The sequence below is a fragment of the Ostrinia furnacalis genome, unplaced genomic scaffold, assembly GCF_004193835.3.
Source record: "Ostrinia furnacalis isolate ACB-3 unplaced genomic scaffold, ASM419383v2 OfSCF4694, whole genome shotgun sequence".
Lineage (NCBI taxonomy): Eukaryota > Metazoa > Arthropoda > Insecta > Lepidoptera > Crambidae > Ostrinia > Ostrinia furnacalis.
This window is the reverse complement of record NW_021134933.1, coordinates 821500-842224: the sequence shown is the minus strand read 5'-3', so window position 1 is coordinate 842224 and position 20725 is coordinate 821500. Positions and strand designations below refer to the sequence as shown.

The following is a 20725-nucleotide window of genomic DNA, read 5'->3' as shown; positions in this document are numbered from 1 at the left end:
AGACAGACAGACAGACAGACAGACAGAGTTACTTTCGCATTTATAATATTAGTTGGGATTACTAGTGGGTTTACCATAATAGTTCAGCGGCGGTGGGGTTCGAACTTTGCTTGGATCTCGATCGAACGACACCGTTGGACTAATAACGCTGTTTAATGTAGTATAAAGTAGGTAGGTATTTATGAGGCAAAAGTAGCATGAGCAATCCTATTCGTAATTTAAGGCTAAGAAATGTAGTATATGTCTAATATTTCAGCATTTGATAAGCGCCCTTTTGGGAGAGGTTTTAAAACGGTAAGCATATTATGAATAATAAATTAAAGCCAAAAACATCCACGTTCACTCCACATCGCTGAATTTAGTTTATCGGAAATATAGCAATCTGAAAAAGGTAGACCAATATTATTTATTTACTGATTATTACAGGTGAGCTTTATTTTAGAAGTTATAATTCCCCGAAAATGGTACGGGTAGAAAACACATACCTATCAAAGGTAAAAGGCAATCACATGTGAACTCAAAGGGACATTGTTATACAATGTTGTAGGTACATTAAGGAGTGAAATAAACCTCCTTCTGGCGCAGTCGGGTAAAAAGAAATCAATAAGAAAATTGGGCTTTCATGAAAACGACCACTGATACTGAATTCAGGATGATGAAAGTTTGAATTCACTGATAAGAAATGAATTCGTTGTTAAACTTTTTATCAAACTTTTTCTGTATAATTTTATTAAAGAAAGGCATTTCGAATGCTTTAATGCACTCTGTCAGAACCAGAACAGATGGACAATAATGCTTAGTTGAGCAGTACATTAATTTTGTCTCTTTTAATCTTAGTTTAAAGGGCTTTCCACATAAGAATCGTCTGAGTTTATCGTTAAAGTTTTTCGCTTTTATTAAAAAATACTACGAGTATAGGGTCTTTTATTGTCTAATATCTATAGCTATTCAAAAGGTCACTGACTTATTCATCACGGAATCTCAGAAACTACAAGTGCTAGAAGTCTCAAATGTTGCATGGGGGTTCCTTTTAGAACGTAAGATTTTGCTAAATTCTCGCTAAGGGGGTAAAACGGGATCCACGCGTACGAAGTCGCGGACGGCTGCTAGTTTCTTATAAACATATACTTAGGCACTAAGTAACTTCTAAATATAAACCTGGTATATTTACGTTTCTATTGTCATATAAGGCGTAATTGTGTTAACATGTATGTGAAACTCGAGTGTATTCTCGACTCAGGTCGTGACAATATAATTTACGGGAAATCATATTCGTTGAGCGACCTTGGCAATACATTCAACAATGTATCGATAACTGATACTCATTATGTATACCATTTCAAAATACATATATCGTCAAGAATAAACATACTATTTTTAACCTTTTTTGTCTGTTAAATGTTTTTGTGTGGCTCCTCCCATTTGAAATTAGAGCGAATTAAATAAAGACTAAAACTGCATCATTCTCACAGCACAATTAATAGGTAACATTCAAATGATTTTGTAAACATAACGATTGAGCCATGGTAATATAGTAACATAGTTAATGTAATGAAATTGTGTATAACGGATAATAAAACTAAAAGATAATTCGGTTTTCTGTAACCCCCTAAATCTAATAATGTTATTTTTAAATTAAAAATAACATTTGTAATTTGTAAATGAAAATTACTAACCTATCCTATTAACCCTTCGTGGTAATTGTGTTAGAAGTGGGCGCACGACACGACATACAATTTTAGTCTAGCGGATTCCTCTAAAATACTAATTGTATAATACTACTACTAAAGTACTAGTTTAATAGACTCCTAGCACTTGTAGTTTCTGAGATTGATGATGAGTGAGTTTGTCAATCAGTGACCTTTCGCTTTTATAGATTTGGATTTTACAAGTTTTTTCGATCAATCGGAAATTGTCCTAAGCTTTTTTTATCATGATTTTGCGAATCAAAATTTATACGCAAAACAAAGGGCGGTAGAAGAATATTTAAAAAGTCAGTGCACGTTTTCAATCTATAGACGAAGCCTTTGTGTTTCAAAAAACGTTTGTAATAGGAAATGCGGTACTGGACAATATATATTTAGTTTGCATGTGTTGCTGGGGTCAAAATTCTATTGAAAGTATACTATTTTTATGTTTGGCTTGCAAAAGTGTAACTACATCTTTAAAATTTCAATTTTTAATTCAATAGAAATTAAAGACTTAAAATATAAAACGTTTTATAGTTTTAAACTTTTTTAAAGTATTCGGGAGTACAAGCACATAATATCTTGTGTACTTAAAAAGTTGTTGCAATTTTAAAAGTGTGACACTTTGTTTGGCAAAGGTACAGGATGTAATAATAACAAACACGTTAATAAAAATTGCGTTTTTTTTCAACCTTATGCAGTGATACACACCACTGCTGGGCAAAGGTTGTTTTGTAATATGGACTTTATAATCCCGGGTAAATTGGCCTGCTTACCATCCTACTCGCATAAATATAACACAGTCAACCTTAAACTGATTTGCGCACGGAAGTTTTGATTGTTCTGGCTTAAATGTCGGATTTGATTTCAACGTAATTTAATTTTTGGCTTAGAAGACATTTCCTTAAATTACATAAGTAAAAGGTCATTGAAGTATTCTTAGATCGTGTCGAAAATATGACCCAACAATGTATAGGAGGTTCCTTAAATCAATAGCATTATAATTGAACGGATTTGAATCTATTACCTTACTAAATCTCAACTGTTGATGTCAACCCCGAAGGATTAGACCTTAGATTTAGGGTAAAGAACACGGTGGGGTACGTACGTAGTATGTATAGATAGGTATATTAGTACTATCTTTGACTACATCAACACTTATCAGCTTTAGATTTCAATTCAATTTCAAGATTACCTTGTAACTATAGAGTTAAGTATTGTTTTGATTTTTTTACATTGCAATTATTTCGCTCTGAAATTTTTGAAAATATGAGTACCGATTACCAATAATAAATTTTGTATGACCTAATATTAAATAATTTGTAGGTCCTCATTCATCGGCAACAACGGGTGGCTATTCTCCACGCCATCACTACCTTTGAGTTATAAGATAAGCAAACGCCTTCGGATTCTTTATCTGCATAACCCGGCGCCAACTACTATCTACTATCTTAATTGTTATGGATACCCGATTATTGCTAAGTTATTTTAAGATAACTTTTTTTCACCTTTTCACCCTTAAACTTTTTGTCTTGTTAGATTTGTCTCATTTTATTGAACCTAACCTTTTAGTATAAAAGCTTGGACCCGCCAAGCTTGAACGATTACATTTTTAACTGTCAAATAGATAGGATACCTAGTTTAAAATAAAAAAATAGAAAATAGCTACCAGCATAGTAGTTTTATTACTCGTTCGTTACTCTCAAAATACAATCGATCAATCATCCACCTAATTGAACAATAACGAACGAGTTTAGTTAATAATTTGTCTTAGTCACAATATAATCTAATCTAGGTAGCTTTCCAAAAATTACACAATTTATTTGTAGTAGGTATAATATCAAAACAGAAAAAACAGTTAACCAATCTAAGCATAATTGAAAATAAACATTGGCAAAAAAAGAGTAGATTTTTTTTTGTCAGAGGTAAATTGAAAACGTTTATTCACCCCGCAGGGCTTTTCAAATGAATTTTTTCGTACTTACCAAGTATTTTGATGAAAATATCCTATTCTTTATTATGCATAATAAAACTGAGCAGCGTGTACACAATGATTGTTTTTTTGAGAAATCTTTTAGCTATGTTACAAATGTTACAATATAAGCTAGGTAGGTATTCTAGGCTGCTTAGACTGCAAGAGACTAGTGTACTAGTGTCTGAGTTAGGCTATAAAGTCAAGCTCCACACATACGAGTATATCAAATTAAAAGGTATTGTAAATGATTGTCTGAATCAACATAAAATACTTCTAATTACTAACTATTAATGTGATGTGATCGATTGGTAGCGGTCTGCGTCCAGCGCTTCCCTGCTACCTTTACGATGTCGTCGGTCCACCTTGTAGGTGGACGTCTCACGCTGTACCACCTTGTAGGTGGAAAGCATTGAGGGAGGCCTATGTTCAGCAGTGGACGTCCTATAGCTGAAATGATGATGATGATGATGATGAATGTGATGTAAATTGCCCCTTCACTAGACGCAGTCGTCAATGAAGTTCTAACGGTGCGTAAGTAATTTTTGAAGGTTTAACATTTTAAAATTTTGATGCCATTGGATGAAGAAACACCGCGTGTTTTTTTTCTAATCAATCTCCTGTAAAATTCATATTTTTGACTTACACACTGTTAGAACTTACTGACGATATAAATAAAAGTACTCACAAGCTCACGACCTCACAAGGCAAAGTGTCTTCNCTTTGTGTTTCAAAAAACGTTTGTAATAGGAAATGCGGTACTGGGGGATATTTAGTTTGCATGTGTTGCTGGGGTCAAAATTCTATTAAAAAATTATATTGAAAGTATATTTTTATGTTTGGCTTGCAAAACTGTAACTAACATCTTTAAAATTTCAATTTTTAATACAATAGAAATTAAAGACTTAAATAGAAAACGTTTTATAGTTTTAAACTTTTTTAAAGTAATCGGGAGTACATTGTGTTTATTCGGTCGAGCGTACGAATAAACACAATGTTCTATGAAGCAGCGCACTGCAACGCCGTCGTCAGCGGCAGATAATTACATAGAACTAGTGTGTAATCGTGCACGCCGCTGACGTCGGTCACCGATGTCAGCCTAAAAGGAAATCAAGCCAAAAAGTTATTGCAATTTTAAAAGTGTGACACTTTGTTGTGGCAAAGGTACAGGATGTAATAATAACAAACACGTTAATAAAAATTGCGTTTTTTTTAACCTTATGCAGTGATACACACCACAGCACTGGGGTAAGGTTGTTTTGTAATATGGACTTTATAATCTCGGCCTGCTCACCATCCTACTCGCATAAATATAACACAGTCAACCTTAAACTGATTTGGGCACGGAAGTTTTGATTGTTCTGGCTTAAATGTCGGATTTGATTTCAACGTAATTTAATTTCTTGGCTTAGAAGACATTTCCTTAAATTACATAAGTAAAAGGTCATTGAAGTATTCTTAGATCGTGTCGAAAATATGACACAACAATGTTATTTATGAGGTTCCTTAAATGCCGACGTCATCCCCGAAGGATTAGACCTTAGATTTAGGGTAAAAAACACGGCAGGTACGTACATAGTATGTATAGATAGGTATATTAGCACTATCTTTGACTACATCGACACTTTCAGCTTTAGATTTCAGCAATACCCTACCTTGTAACTAAAGAGTTTTTTTATTAAAGAGATTCTTATTGACTTGATTTTTTTACATTGCAATTATTTCGCTCTGAAATATGTCGACTTTGAAAATATGAGTACCGATTACCAATAATAAATTTTGTATGACCTATTATTAAATAATTTGTAGGTCCTCAATCATCGGCAACAACGGGTGGCTATTCTCCACGCCATCACTACCTATGGTCATAAGATAAATTAAGCAAACGCCTTCGGATTCTTTATCTGCATAACCCGGTGCCAAGACAAACAATTTCTATTCTTGTGTATTGTCATACTATCTTAATTGTTATGGATACCCGATTCTTGCTAAGTTATATTAAGATAACTTCTCGACTTTTCACCCTTAAACTTTTTGTCTTGTTAGATTTGTCTCATTTTATTGAACCTAACCTTTTAGTATAAAAGCTTGGACCCGCCAAGCCTGAACGATTACATTTTTAACTGTCAAATAGATAGGATACCTAGTTTAAAATAAAAAGTTAGAAAATAGCTACCAGCGTAGTAATTTTATTACTCGTTACTCTCAAAATACAATCGATCAATCATCCCCCTAATTGAAAAATAACGAACGAGTTTAGTTAAGAATTTGTCTTAGTCACAATATAATCTAATCTAGGTAGCTTCCCATAAATTACACTATTTATTTGTAGTAGGTATAGTATCAAAACAAAAAAAAAACAAAGAAGTTAACCAATCTAAGCATAATTGAAAATAAACATTGGCAAAAAAAGAGTAGATTTTTTTGTCAGAGGTACCTAAATTGAAAACGTTTATTCACCCCGCAGGGCTTTTCAAATGAATTTTTTCGTACTTACCAAGTATTTTGATAAAAAATATCCTATTCTTTATTATGCATAATAAAACTGAGCAGCGTGTACATAATGATTGTTTTTTTTGTGTACATGTACATGTACCTATTCTTCTTAAGATTTATACAATTGTATTGGTGTAATTAACTGTTGGTGAACCAAATAAATAATATAAAATAAAATAAAAATAAAATACGAGTAAGTATATCACATTAAAAGGGATTGTAAATGATTGTCTGAATCAACATACAATACTTCTAATTACTAACTATTAATGTGATGTGAATTGCCCCTTCACTAGACGCAGTCATCAATGAAGTTCTAACAGTGCGTAAGTAATTTTTTGAAGGTTTTAACATTTTGATGCCATTGGATGAAGAAAGACCGCCGCGTGTTTTTTTCCGATCAATCTCCTGTAAAATGCATTTTTTTGACATACACACTGTTAGAACTTACTGACGATATAAATAAAAGCCTTAACGTGTCTTCACAAGGCTTAACGTGTCTTCCGACTTCCGAGATACAAAATATGCTATCGACCATTCCCTTGATTCGAAATGAATGGTTTTATTTAATAAGGAAGTTTTCACTTCTCGCATTATTTGGTTTAAAATATTTTTTTAATTATTAGGTATCACCTGCATATACAAGGTGTGGTTTTGTAAAACAACGCCTATCGTTCTGCCTCCTTCCAAAGGTTGCTGTGCCCTAACTGGGTTCACATTGTTCTGCTTGAATTGTAAGATGCTAATGCTAATGTGGTGAAGCAATAAAGTATTGAGCATGACCAGAGTAAATTTGTTTTATCTATGGTATGACTCGCTTAAAAGTAAGTCGGGATATGCGGTGAGGACAATAATCAAATCATTTACAAATGGCAATGGCCATAAAGTTTTAAGATATATTTTTGGTTAACGTTATGTGTACCTAATATATTGCATTAAGAGGAAGTTTACCTAGTAAATTGTGTTTGAGTATACTTTAGAGGAGATTAGCCACACTTTGTTTTGCACTAATAGTCTACCGCACCAATAGTCGTATAATCTGTGTAAACCTCCGACGTTATTATGCATATTGGAAACTCCCAAAGTGGTCATTAAACAAAGACAATGAATTAACTTAAAAATATCATCAGGCGTTTTACGGTTTGAAATAAGCGTAAGTAGCGAACCCATTCATTTGAAATTAACATAAATTCGTACTGACTAAATAAATACAACATGGAAAATTTATTTCAAGAATTGTTCACTGATCCGACTAAATCAATTTAAAACTTAATTAGTAACCATCATTGTGTCCCGTTTGGAAGTTAATAGAAACATCTTATTAAAACTTTATATTAAGTTCTTATTTTATTCTTCAAAGTTCGGCGATGATAATAAAGCGGAAAATTATGAGAGATACATTATTACTCACCCTTCATGATTTCATTACAGTTTAGAACTCGTGACTGATATTAGTAGGTAAAGATGTATTGATTTTAAAATATTTTTATATTAAAACTAATAAACATTCACTGATATAAATATTTGCACTGAATAATTAAGAATTCTGATAATTGAATACCGTGAACTTAGTTGGTTATAATTTCAAATGGACTAGAGTAAGTACGAATTATGTATATTAATATAAAAGATATATGAAAAGGGTTTGTAATGTTGAAAACCGCGCGGAAAACTTGACTGTTTTTCCCGGAGCCGGAAAAGCGGCTGTGTCTGAGGCGGATCGGGCTCGACTGAAAACCTGAAAATCTTGAACTAAACGTTTCGCACGTTTACGATCCCATATCATCTCAATATGGCTTTTATCTCAAACCAATAAGGTTCGTTATCTCTGCCGAACTAGACCTGTATCATGTTGCCATTAGATTAAACGAATGGTTACTTTTATGATTACTATGGTTTGCACCACTTCTGGCCATACGATAATAAGTAAACATTTGGTCACTAGTTTTGAACGGCTAGAGGATGTTCAATGTTGTTTGAACTTATCTTCTTTTACCAAAGACATTAAAGGACATGTATTTAGTTTATATACATTTAGATTTTATTACCCGACTGCGCCAGAATGACGGTTATGTTTTTCGAGTGTATGTATTTTTACAGTTGTATTGTCGTTTGCGGTCTACAGTGTCAGTGCTAGGAGTATCAAATCACATTATTTTGTGGTAGATTTAGATAGATAATTATATAATTAAGAAACTTAAACTTAAATAGACGATTTTACTGTAATCAAGACACAATTGATTCAGGTAATCCATGCCATCCCATCATATTACAATTTTTCAGTAGGTACTTTAGTGTTAAATGCCAATAAATAGACACGTAAAATGAACTATCCAGATGCGTTATATCTAGGCATAGGTAGGTACTATTGTTTATTATATAATTAATTTATCACTTATGTGAAGAAAGGTCATTTGCAGATATTTGCATTTCGCATTATGCGAAGGCATGTGCCTCTTCGATTTTAAGGCATCGTTAAAGGGACGCGCTTCGGACCCAGCCAGTCATAAATAAATAACGATAGATAAAGCTAGGCTTCCAAAATTAAGCTTCTTTTGAGACTCGGGTGTTCTGCTGGATGTTTTTGTAACCGTCTCGATATTTTTACAGGGAACTTTCACTAGGGACCAACTTCTCAGTCCCAAAAAAAATCGGCTGTTTCACATACATTCTGATCAACNTAATCAATCTGTATTGAACTTTTGTAATAAACTGTTTTTTTGTGATTTCAGAGTATGTCCCGTAGTGAATGTTTTTTATTATTCATGGGTAAAACATCCTGTAAAAATATCGAGACTGTAAAAGATTCACCAGTATGTTGCTATCTCGGCGAGATCAGAAATAATGAAGGATTCTAAATAAAAATAAACATACAATCCAATCTTTCCTCTTTAATTAGTGTACCTTAATAATTAATTACTTCTTTACTGAGGTATTCAGAACTTTGTCATTGTCTAACCGTTCCCCTTAATTTTATTTACTAAACTATTGAATTAATGAACTACATAAACTAAATATTGACAAATAAAAATATGTCCTAAATCGCTGTCCAAACAACGCGATTTTGTTTATTTACACTTTTAATCACTAAGTTTGAGATGTTGACGACTATGTTTAGTCTTTAATCAATTTATTTACAATAACCTAATTATTATTTATTATATTAGTCAAAATGGTACTATCTAAACTATTAGTCAAAATTAAACTATTATAGTGTTTGCTTTCCCAGATCAATATTATTTGCAATATAAGTCAAAATAAACTCATTAAGTAAGCTGTTTACTTCCTCATATAGATAGATAGAATAGAACACACTATGTATTGTATACCAGACAAGACAAGATAAGAAATGTGAGTAGAATTACTCACAGAATTACTACACTTGGTATTTAATCACTTTTTATTACAGGACTAACGGGACTATTCCCTGTCGTACCCCACCGCTGCAACTCCTGTGTAGTCAGAATCTACAGCTTGACCGCCAATAAAATCCCAACTATAATGAAGATCAAGTTTAACCCGGCGGAAAGTTAAACTGTCATTGGACCCGCAATAAACTCAATCAATGAATATAGGAGGAGTTCGAAGTAGGTTCAACTTATTACAGGACTAGCCCGTTTGACAATGGAATGACCATGTGGTTTGGCGTGTCCAAGGTTTTATACTTAGTCTCTCTCTATACAGAAAAGGATATTTGGGGCTCATCCCCATTAAGTCTAAACATTCGAAAAAAAAAATTTAGAAGGCGTGGGAAAGGTTTTCCAAAACAATTAAGATAGTACAAAACAAAATTGCATAAAGGTTGTGTTTATATTGACGCGCCGGGTTGCTAGTAGGTACTCAAATGAGGGCTATCGTTTTTATACTTAACAGTTGGCACCCCTGGCGATTGACAGGACCTTACTCTACAGTGTCGCCATCTTGATGAGTGCAAATGCGATAGTCCTCCTACCACTTTAGCGCTCACCAGTTGGTGCCACTGTCTTCGCTACTAGCAAGTGACAGGACCTTACTCTACAGTGGCCCTAACTGGTAAGCGCTAAAACGATAGCCCTCATTGCAGGTAAACATTTCGAAGGCAATAAACAAGTCAGTTTTTCCCGGGGGTAAGCTAAGCCGTCAACTAAAAGACGTCTACTTCTGGACAAAAGCCAAGGATTTCCACAACGACTGGTCCTGCGCTCCGTAAACGAACTAAAGTCGCTGACATAGTCCAACGGATTAGCAAGCTGAAGTGGCAATGGGCATGGCACATAGTACGCAGAACTGACGGCCGATGGGCCAGCAAGGTTCTGGAGTTAAGGCCATGTACCGGTAGGCGCAGCGTAGGTCGTCCACCTACAAGGTGGACCGACGACCTCATAAAGCTGTAAGGCGCTGAATGCAGGCCACCAACCGGCCATTGTGGAAATCATTGGGGCAGACCTATGTTCAGCAGTGGACATCCTATGGCTGAAATGATGATGATGATGGTCCTGCGCTGCCCGCATTCAGGTGCCTACGCGACCTTCACCACACCAAATGTGTTGGTAAGCGCATAACTCAACAATGCTTGGACATTTTTTTAAATGTTCGTTGAAGTTCAAGGATTTTTCTTTTCTTTCCGGATGGTTTTTACGGCGAGAAATATTCGAATAATTTCTGGGAAAACCCAGGGCGAAGCCGCGGTCGGAAAGCTCAGAGTAAAGAATAAAAGTCCAGAGACTGGTGAGACGATAACTATATTGTGTAACTGATGATACTTAGCGAGGACGGGTCTTCAATGCGTCCGACCGGTACCGAGGTTGCGTACTGACTGACTGTAAACTATTCATCCTTTAATCCTCACGACGCGACGGTCGGCTGCCCTTGAAGGTAGCAAGCAGAACACAAAGTGAAAATAAAACAATTAACTAGAAAGACATTACAAAGGTTGGCGTTTCTTTTGCCTTTTCTTTTTTCTTTTGTTGGTCTTTCACCGATGTAAAATGTGGTCCATAGAATTATTGTAATAGATACGTAATCGTAATAGATTATTGTAATACTGTATTACGTCTTACAAATAACTTAATTAGTGTCGTAAACCCTAAAGGGCGCAGATGCGTTAAAAACTACTATTAAAATTACCTAAGCTACCATGCCTTTAAATTGACACGCTAAAACGAACAAAGTATTTAGCTCTAAATTTGTACAAGAAGTATTTACAATTATCTAGTGATATCTGGGACGTAGTCGCCACACATCAGATAGTGCCGAATGTGTTAACCCAATGTCCTAGCAAATGGGACTTATTATTTACAAATTCATTAAATTCGCATTATTACATAATTAATAATTATCAGTCTGCTGGACATTAGGAGAGTAAACTATTTATTTAACAAACAAGCTAGTTTGGAAATGTCCATCACTGTCTAAAGTTAATAAGGTTATTGATGATGATGATGATCCATTCGACCGATTTCGGCCATGGCGACCATCCCGACTCCTAACTGTCTTGGCGGCGCTGGTGTGGTGCCCGAAGATGGCTTTACGTAGCCCATCTTCGCAGCAAAACTCCTCGCACATTGAGGGCATCTGAGCACGCCGCCAACATAGTTATAGTGAATGGCGGCAGATGGATTATTAGCAGATAAGGTTATTAGCAGTAGCATTAAATAAATGTTAAAGTCACATTGCAACCTGCGTATTTATTCCGCCAGACGGTGTGGTATTTTATTCGCATGTTTTTTTGCATATTTCTACCATGTCGGTGACCGGTGACGGACCCTGCCTTGAATGAAACCGCGTAGGGCACCGGAGGCCTCAGAGCAGACCGGTTTTAGAAACGAATTTGTGAGCCATGCCATAACAAAACAAACACAAAAAAATAACAATTTAATGACTGTCTTTATTTTTTAAAATTTTAATCAGTTGCAGTTTTTAGCAATTTTAAACTGATTAAAATTTAAACCACCCCTTAGTCGCCTTTCAATCAGCTTCGTAGCTGCGAGCTCAGTGAGGGCATATGTGAGGGTGCGAGTGACGAATGCTATACAACTCCGCGATACCTGATAATTTAAAAAAAATACCTACGCGCAGGTTCGTAACCTGCGCCCATCTAACCCTAACTGTATATTAAGTTTTGACCTAATCTATCGATTTCGACTAAACAGTTTTTGAAAGAAAGAAAGAAAAATCATTTATTTGGTACCAAAAAAATAAAACAATAACAATATTTTTTGTAATTTACTTTTTTTTATATGTCATGTCTGTCTGTCATTCTGATGGTACACATACCATAATCCAAAAAAAAAGGTTTGACAGTTTTAGAGTGACACTGCGTCATCTACGAAAAGCTTTACTGCGGAACCCCAATTGTTCTGCTGACTCCAGTAATTCCCTTCCTTCGCACGTGCGACGCCTGCGCGAGCGCAAGCGCCCCGGCATATAAACATTCAGTTTAAAAAGGAGCGGTCGTGTCACTGTGCTCCTAATTTTTTTTTTGTAAAATGATGTAACCTAATTGATTTCTATGTATTTGTGTAGTGATAGTTGTGTTGAGGATTGTGTTCATCTTAAACTTTAATCCAAAGGATTTATTATTAAGAGTAAGTGTTTATTTTGACTATTAATCAGCTTAAGGGTTTGTATTCAGATGCGTTATTGTGTGAGGAATGCGGCTGATTTAGATGCGAACTTTATAAAAATATTAAAGTTTAGTTAAAAAATTCAATCTAAGCACGTGCAGAAAACGTCACTATTCTGTCAAACTCCATACAAAAAACACCGGTTATTGTTATAGTTACTGTTAAAATAAAATGGTGCAACTCAGCCCTATTATTTACGCAAGTTGCAATTATAAAAAATACTTTCACAGAACTAACGCCTTCAAACTCTGCTGGCGATTAATTAGCAAGACATCAATGATTGATCAGTTTTATCTCATAGATCGCGGTCGATCTCTAATACTATAAATTTTAAATGAAGATGTAGGTAGCTGCAGTCTCCCTTGACAAAGTGCTATAAAACATGACATACCAATTATTATTTTAAGAATATTATTTGCATTTTTAAATACATAGGTATCTTTATGAAGCGTGGGACTACAGATATTTTATTATGTTGCAAAATAGGTTCAATCACAACTTTAAAGGATACCACAGTGTTCATGATGTGCTGTTTTCTGTACCTACAAAAAATGCCGGTGCCAAGCGATTTATGAGTTAAACTGTCATTTGTTAATTTATGTTCTCTCAAGTAGTAAGTACCTACCTACGAAGGGACGATTATCTTGGCAGCTCATTAACAAAAAATAAGGGTGACTCTTATAACACATTTAGTGGAAACAGCAAAAAAATACTTTTGAATTTATAGTTAGTCTCAAGTTTCAAAATACCTACTTATGTTTCAAAAAACACATAAGTATTTTGAAAATTTGTTTCAAAAAATTAAAAAAAATGAAAATAATTATAGAAAACTAATTTAATAATTAACGTAGGTACGAGTACATAAAAGTACTATTATCTATCTTGTTAAATGCTTGCGAATATTAATATTATTAAATAATTAAAATTGATACACATGTAAAAATAAGATCTTTGTATGGTTTTAATAAAGTTCATAAATGGCATTCTACTAATAATATGAGCAATACAATGGGGACCCTTCATTTAAAATTAACTAACACACATCCCTTTGATTTTGAGACGAAATACAGATAACAGCACAACAAGCGAAACACTGTGGCCACTGTGGTCACCACAAAAATGTATAGTCAGACGTGCTATCGTCTGTGGGCTAAGTGCGAGTTTACATCAAACGCGCTAGTAGTAGCGCTAGTGAGCGCGTTTAAAAAATGTATGAAATTTTTTGTTTTTGAACGTTTTCCGCTAGGGGCGCTCTACAATCCGTCATACATTTAATGTTATTTTTTGACGCACTCACTCACACTAGGCCCTTTGTACACTCGAAGGGTCGCGACACGTATGCGGCTATTAAGCGCCGGCCATAAATTACTTCCATAGATTTGTATACCCATTTGTATCTCACTCAATCTGTTATCAGTGAAGCTATCAGTCTTTCACTGGTTTTTTGTTTGTGACAGACCTGCTTTTTTATTTTCTTGGTGAGGAAAGATATATTCGTCATTTGAGCCAAATTGAAATGACGTCCACTGCTGGTCAAAGGCCTTCCCCAAAGAAGATAAGATATATTATATTTGTATATTTATTTCATAACTATGTTTAACAATTAAGTTAAGGTAACTTTTTTAAACTTTACAAGTTTTACTCATGTAAGTAACTAGATTTTGCAAAAATGTAAACACTCTTTGTAAGTCACTTATCGTAATTTCTTATTACTTGCGTACAGTCGTAACTCATAAGTTACCTATAATTAGTTTTTTACCGAAGCAACTTATAAGTGTAAAGGTGAGGTAAAAGTTTGTGCGAATAATATTTAACATATACAGTTAAGTTACACAATATCACAAATAATATACCTACATGTAAACTAGTCAATGAATGAATCAACAGAAAACGCTAAAATATAATATTAATAGTAAAAGATATACATTCCGTAGCATCTTTGATAAACCTTTAAAACAGAATAATGACTTAATAAAATCGTGTTTACCTACGTCACCTACATACCGCTGACCCATCGAAGAGTACATTTAAAATAAGAGTCACGCTCTCTCTAATATGGTGTTCACTACTACGTGATCCTTAGATAAGTTAGTAACTCATAAGTTTAAACGCCAGTAATAACAGGTAAGTAGGTAATATTAATTATAATTTAAATAATAAAAAAAAAAATACTTTCACTCACGGGGAAAAGGTTATTTCACACCGTGGATTGCCGTGGGAGCAAGCAAGCACTTAAGTGTTGTTTTCTCCCTGAACGAAACACATGTGCACGCCCCATTAAATTCAGGTCAGACATTTTTTTTTCTAAAACAGTCTCGTTCAATGTCTGCCTGAACCGGTCGCGATCTCCTCGTTTTATATCGTACGCAGATCATCGTAGTGAGTGCGTGTGAGTCATAGTTACCTGCGTTTCAATAACAACAATCCGAATCCGTCGAGACGAGACACAGAGTAGCTTATGAGATAGAGGCAGCTGGTAAGTACACAACAATGTATGTAACATATTCGACGAATCTGTTGAGGCTGAGCTGTCTGGTGAAATGAGCATCGATGGAGCACTGCTCGACAGAAAATTGCGTCCTGCATTCGTGACTCTATTATTATGTCCGTTATCCAGGTACAATGACGGCACAATGTCAGTCCTCACCAAAGACATTTTATAAGACTTAGGCTGGGTTGCAATAAGGCTCAGCTACACCGGCTCCTGCCTCTGCTCAATAAGATGGATATTGGTGGATTTTTAGTGGGTAGGCCCCTCCCTTCTGGAGCCCCACACACAGGAGAGCCTTTATTACCACAGCGGCGGGTATGCAACTCGATGCATTTTTACCACCTAAAATAAAAATAAAAAACGGGGTTGCACCATCTTACTTTAACTTTGACAAACGTCAAAAATCTGTCAAACTCCATACAAAAAGCACCGGTTATTATTACGATTAAAATAATATTTTAATAGAAACTGTAGTAACACGTACCGGAAAACCGCAGCGTGGGATGTCTATCCACAAGGTGGACCGATGAGCTCACAAAGGTAGCAGGACGGATTATTTGAACGATGGTGGTATCTGTTGTGTGCATTGCTCTGTGTATCGCCGTTTTAAAGGGTTAATGTACATTTCGCCTACGAAAAAACTGGTCTGCGGGCGTTAATGTCCACTTTTAAGAATTTAAGCAAAAAGAAGAAATATTTGAACGAACACTCCACTTCATTGTAAGAAACCTTTTGTTTATACTAATTTCTTGTTTGAAAGTATGGAAAAACGAATACAAGGAGATGCAGTTTAGTATACAGATTTCTATAAAGCTTTCGACAAGGTGGACCATTGCAGATGTTTGGCATTGTGTCCGAGCTAGCAATAACTTTAAAGAGGTATCTACTTACCTGATTTTAAATGGTCACTACTGGACAGATTGCAGCTGGAATACCTATGCAAATATTATCTGGAAACCTTTTTATGCTATATCGTTCAGTTGGAACATGTGCATTGTGCAACGCAAATTCCTTAAAACTAATAATAATACAAGTGTTTTCATGGGAAGTCTTCTTACGAAAGACTATTGTAAAAGTTTTCACTCATGTCCCTTGAGGCGAGTTATTAATTCCCAGTAGTCCCGGAGAGGAGAGTCCCAGTAGTTATTCCCATGATGGGACTACAGATTTTTTTCCTACAGGTTCCACCGATTGGACTATTGGGATTTAGTAAAAAAAACCTGATTGTAATGATCTTGCAAATCAATTGCACTATCGCGTCCCTAGCCGGTCTCAACGAAAACGTGACACACAATATGTACAATGTAGGTACAAGTACATTGTTTATTTTTGTCCGAATTATGTCAAAATAATGCTGTAAGACAGGTAATAATATTCTTTCCTGTTACGATATACAGGTGCAAGGCATGTCTTTTATAAATTATTGAATAAACTGTATTACGAGTATACTAGGCGAACTTATTTATCCACTAAGTACTTAGACAACCTTTGATAAAAGAATGAAATTGAAAAGGTTTATAGATCCAAATCGTAAAATAGCAAATATTTAAAACGAGGGTCTATAGAGTTAGATAGAATTACTTATTGCGCGGGACTCGAGGGGAGGGGAGAGAGGCTGAAATACATAAATGATGTGTTGATTGTTTATAAAACACGAGAAGTTTTAGGCTGAGTTGCACCATCTAACTTTGACCGTAACTTTGAAGATAGCCGGTGCTTTTTGTATGGATTTTGACAGATTTTTGACGTTTGTCAAAGTTAAAGTAAGATGGTGCAACCCAGCCTTCTTGTGCCTTGTAAAGTCGATCCCTCTACTAAAGACTTCGAAGAGTCGTTCGGTCATGTTCGGTTGACAAGCTATGCCTTTGGCAATTTCAATTGAAAAATTATAAACTGAAAATTTTATGACGAACATAATAATAATTATAACGTAGAGGTACTTACTAAATCTGAGATCTCACTTCACATTATCAGTTTTTTCCTATTCCACATAATTTGCAAGCCGAAATTGAGGTATGGGAGAGGAGAATGGATGGCCTATAACATAACACACCTTTTTCATACTTGGCTTGAGGTATATAATTATTATAGGTACTCGACGCAAAGAGAACCTATAATATACCTCAAGCCAACATAAGCCTGAGTCTTTGAGCCTAGTATAGGTACCTATGCCTGTTATGGCTTTAACCTACCCATTAGTTTCCTTCAAACTGATTACACGCATTAATTACTTACTTAATTTGTATTGTTTCAGGAACTCTTATGATTGAATTGACGAAAAATTGTCCAAAGGCGTCCAACATGGTTGAAGGCATGTATTCTAATTGGCAACTATGATACTAAGCAAAATAAGCATTTTATATATGTTTTAATTATTTTCTTTTATTGATTTTTAGATATCACTTTAAATAATATGGCAGCTTATGACTTCAGCGAAAAGATGAAGGTTACAATTCTTTATGATGATAGTGATGAAGACGATAAAGATACCATAGTATTATTCAGTGATGAAGATTTACCAAAAAACTCTGATGAATCAAAGGATTTGGATCAGGAGAATCGTGATGACAGAAAAAGAAAAATCGATTTAAAACAACCCGACAGTTTAAGCTCGGAAGATGCGTTTCCAGAGAAAAAAGTAAAATCCACTGAATTTGTTGATTGTGATAAAGCACAATCTGAAAAAAAGTCTCATGGTGAAGAAAATATACCGATAAAAGAGGTGGTTGAAAATGCAAAACCCTCTTCAGAAGAAAATAATATGAATAATACTAACACAGAAAAAACAATAGATAATAATGATGTAAACATAATGAGAAAAGAGTTTCAGGAAGTTAGCAATTATATACAAGACATTTTAAAGACTGTGTCTGAACATTTGATTCTGGTTATCAATGCTTTTCAAGAACACACTCGAATTGTAAATGAATATCGAAATCGTGTTGATGGCAATTTTCGAATACAACAATCAAAAGCACGATATAATAGTATAAAAACCCATGTTTTCCATTTATCTTATTCTGCTGTAGTATCAGTTATATTGGCACAAGAAAACAGCACTGAATTTATCGATGCATTCTTGAATAATACAATGAAAATAGCAGACAAAAAAGAACTGAAATATACACCGCAGTTTATTCAACCATTTTTTTACGATTTAATTTTTTGGACAAAACAGAAAAGAAATTTCATGGACAGTCAATCGGCTCTTGCTGTGCAGAAAAATAATGAGACCAATACTGATAATAATCCCATGCTAACAAAACAACTTTCTCAGCCGGCTGTCGTACCACCATCAAAATTAACAAATTCATTAAGAAAAAATAGAAGCAGAGAAAAACGTAAAGTAACGAGTCATAATTCAGATCAATCGTCAACATGTCCTCAAGTAGCCGTTAATCGAGAGCCGCAGACCATCCCCATATTTCGCGCAGGTCCTCCGGAACGAGAGGTTAGAATTAGTGTCCAGCCAAATATTCTTCAGCTTCAAACCAAGCAAATTACTCAAATTGCAAGTATGATAGATCGTCCGCCTCCTCCTTATCAAATGCCGACTTATAATTGGCCAGAGAATCATCATCATCGTGTGAATCAGAGCATTCAATATGCAAATGACCATATTGTGAATAATAATTTTGCACCACCAAATGCGGTTGTAGTTCCTCCTAATGCAACTGGTAATAGAAGTCAAGTCACTAATGATATCAACAATAATTCAAACAACCAATACATGCATGAATATCAGAATTACCATAGGAATTCGTGGCCACCAAGAAATATGGATCTACCAAGGCAATATCCTCATTTAGCAAGGGAGTTGCATCCATATTATGGTCCACATCAGCAGGACTACAGAAATTATCAACCGCAACCGGTTTCAAGAGACCAAAATCACCTTAGTAATGTACAGAAAACATGTGAACAGAATCTACGGATGGTATCACAAAATAATGTTACAGAGAGCGGTCGATCCCTTTCGACTGACAGTGGCTTTATAAGCCCATTGCAGTTTAACAGTGGAGGATCGGTAAGTAGGTATACAAAATTAATTTAAATATTTAGTGCTAAAATCTGGGAGTAATTCTAAAAACGTCAATACGTTTTAGTTAGTTGCACTAATTGCAACTAATTCAGTTCAGATGAATTCTATTGCTGATTTTGAGCACTTTTACAAAATCCTTCTGATAAGTGTATTAGTGTGAAGTAGAGGATATTTTGTTTATGAATAACGTTTTTATGGAAAACGGTATATCAAGTCTGATAACTATTGAACTGACTAGATTGGTCACTTTAACCGAATTATTTTTCTAGCCTACGGAACCAGCTGCGCAGAGTCCTCACTTCGCGCCCCTGATAACCCACGTGACGTCCCTAAACCCTAACGTCGTACAGATTGTCCAAGGATCCTGCCATGTCTGCGGGAAGCCCTCGAAGTCGAAATGTATGGGCTGCTACCTCATCTACTATTGCAGCTACGAGTGCGAGGTACGAATCGCGTCATATTTTTATCGATATCTGGGCTGAGTGTGAGTTTAAATCAAACGTCCTCACTACTTCACTTCGTCGTTTCAGCCGAAAGACGTCCACTGCTGGACAAAGGCCTCCCCCAAGGATTTCCACAAAGACCGGTCCTGCGCCGCTTGCATCCAGGTACTTCCCGCGACCTTCACCAGATCGTCGGTCCACCTAGTGGGAGGCCTGCCCACGCTACGTCTTCCAGCTCGTGGTCGCCACTCAAGAACTTTAGCATTTTCAAACGTATGCATCCCCACTTCCCACCAATATTGGAACCATTTAAAAGCCTAGTTCTAACCTTCATTTCATTAAAGGAAAGGTTTTTACCCCAAAAATGTGTCTTTAGAAGGATCCAGAGTCACTTCTTCAAAAAATAGGTAGTTACGCTAGAGCCAACTTTTATGGCTATAAAACTGTTAAGTTGGGATTAATCGCTATCAATCTGTTAAAGAGGACACGTGTGATCATTATTTGGTTTTATAACCATAAAAATTGGTCTAATTGATCCCATAGGTGGGCCCAAAGTGAGGTATTTTTTCAAGTCACATTTATGGTATATGTTAATCATTTATTAAGAAATTAAATGTGTTTTTCTTTAAGGATATTTATTGGGCTTTCAAATAACACCAATATTGTTGGGGTACCATGATTGAGTCAGAAGGAAATCGTTAAAGTTCGCGTCGCGGAAGGTGCGGTTTATTTGATGTTGAGTATATTATGAAGATTTTAGTTCTTGAAAGTTTCAGCTAGGGACGCTGTACAATCCGTCATACATTTAATGTCACTTTCTTACGCAGTAGATATCGAATGCGTTTGACGTAAACTCACACTACACCCCCAGTGTATCTACCATGAGTTTACGTTAGGTGTGCTCGCTAGCGAGTACGTCATAAATCTCTATGAAGATTTTGTTTCTTGAAAGTAGCCGCTAGAGGCGCTGCACAATATGTCATACAAT

General features: G+C 35.4%; 2 protein-coding genes across 3 annotated transcripts in view; one reads left to right on the top strand and one right to left on the bottom strand.

The window, feature by feature from the left end:
• swi2 (Protein singed wings 2) overlaps positions 1–7873 on the bottom strand; it is a 33878-nt gene extending 26005 nt beyond the window's left edge. The window contains exon 1 of the mRNA XM_028314465.1: positions 7568–7873. Within this exon, the coding sequence (XP_028170266.1) occupies positions 7568–7574 (7 nt within the window). The 5' untranslated portion in view covers positions 7575–7873. The remainder of the gene's footprint in view (positions 1–7567) is intronic.
• Positions 7874–12498: 4625 nt separating this feature from the next.
• Positions 12499–19805, top strand: LOC114359926 (probable basic-leucine zipper transcription factor S). Of its 2 annotated transcripts, none has more exons than XM_028314474.1 (4): positions 12499–12722; positions 17507–17563; positions 17649–19279; positions 19564–19805. In XM_028314474.1, exons 2-4 carry the CDS (start codon positions 17515–17517, stop codon positions 19774–19776), a joined length of 1893 nt encoding a protein of 630 aa, XP_028170275.1. In that variant the 5' UTR covers positions 12499–12722; positions 17507–17514; the 3' UTR covers positions 19777–19805. The 2 variants fall into 2 exon arrangements, with proteins under 2 accessions (XP_028170275.1, XP_028170276.1); XM_028314475.1 differs by having other exon boundaries at positions 17649–19287; positions 19564–19706.
• Positions 19806–20725: the final 920 nt, after the last annotated feature.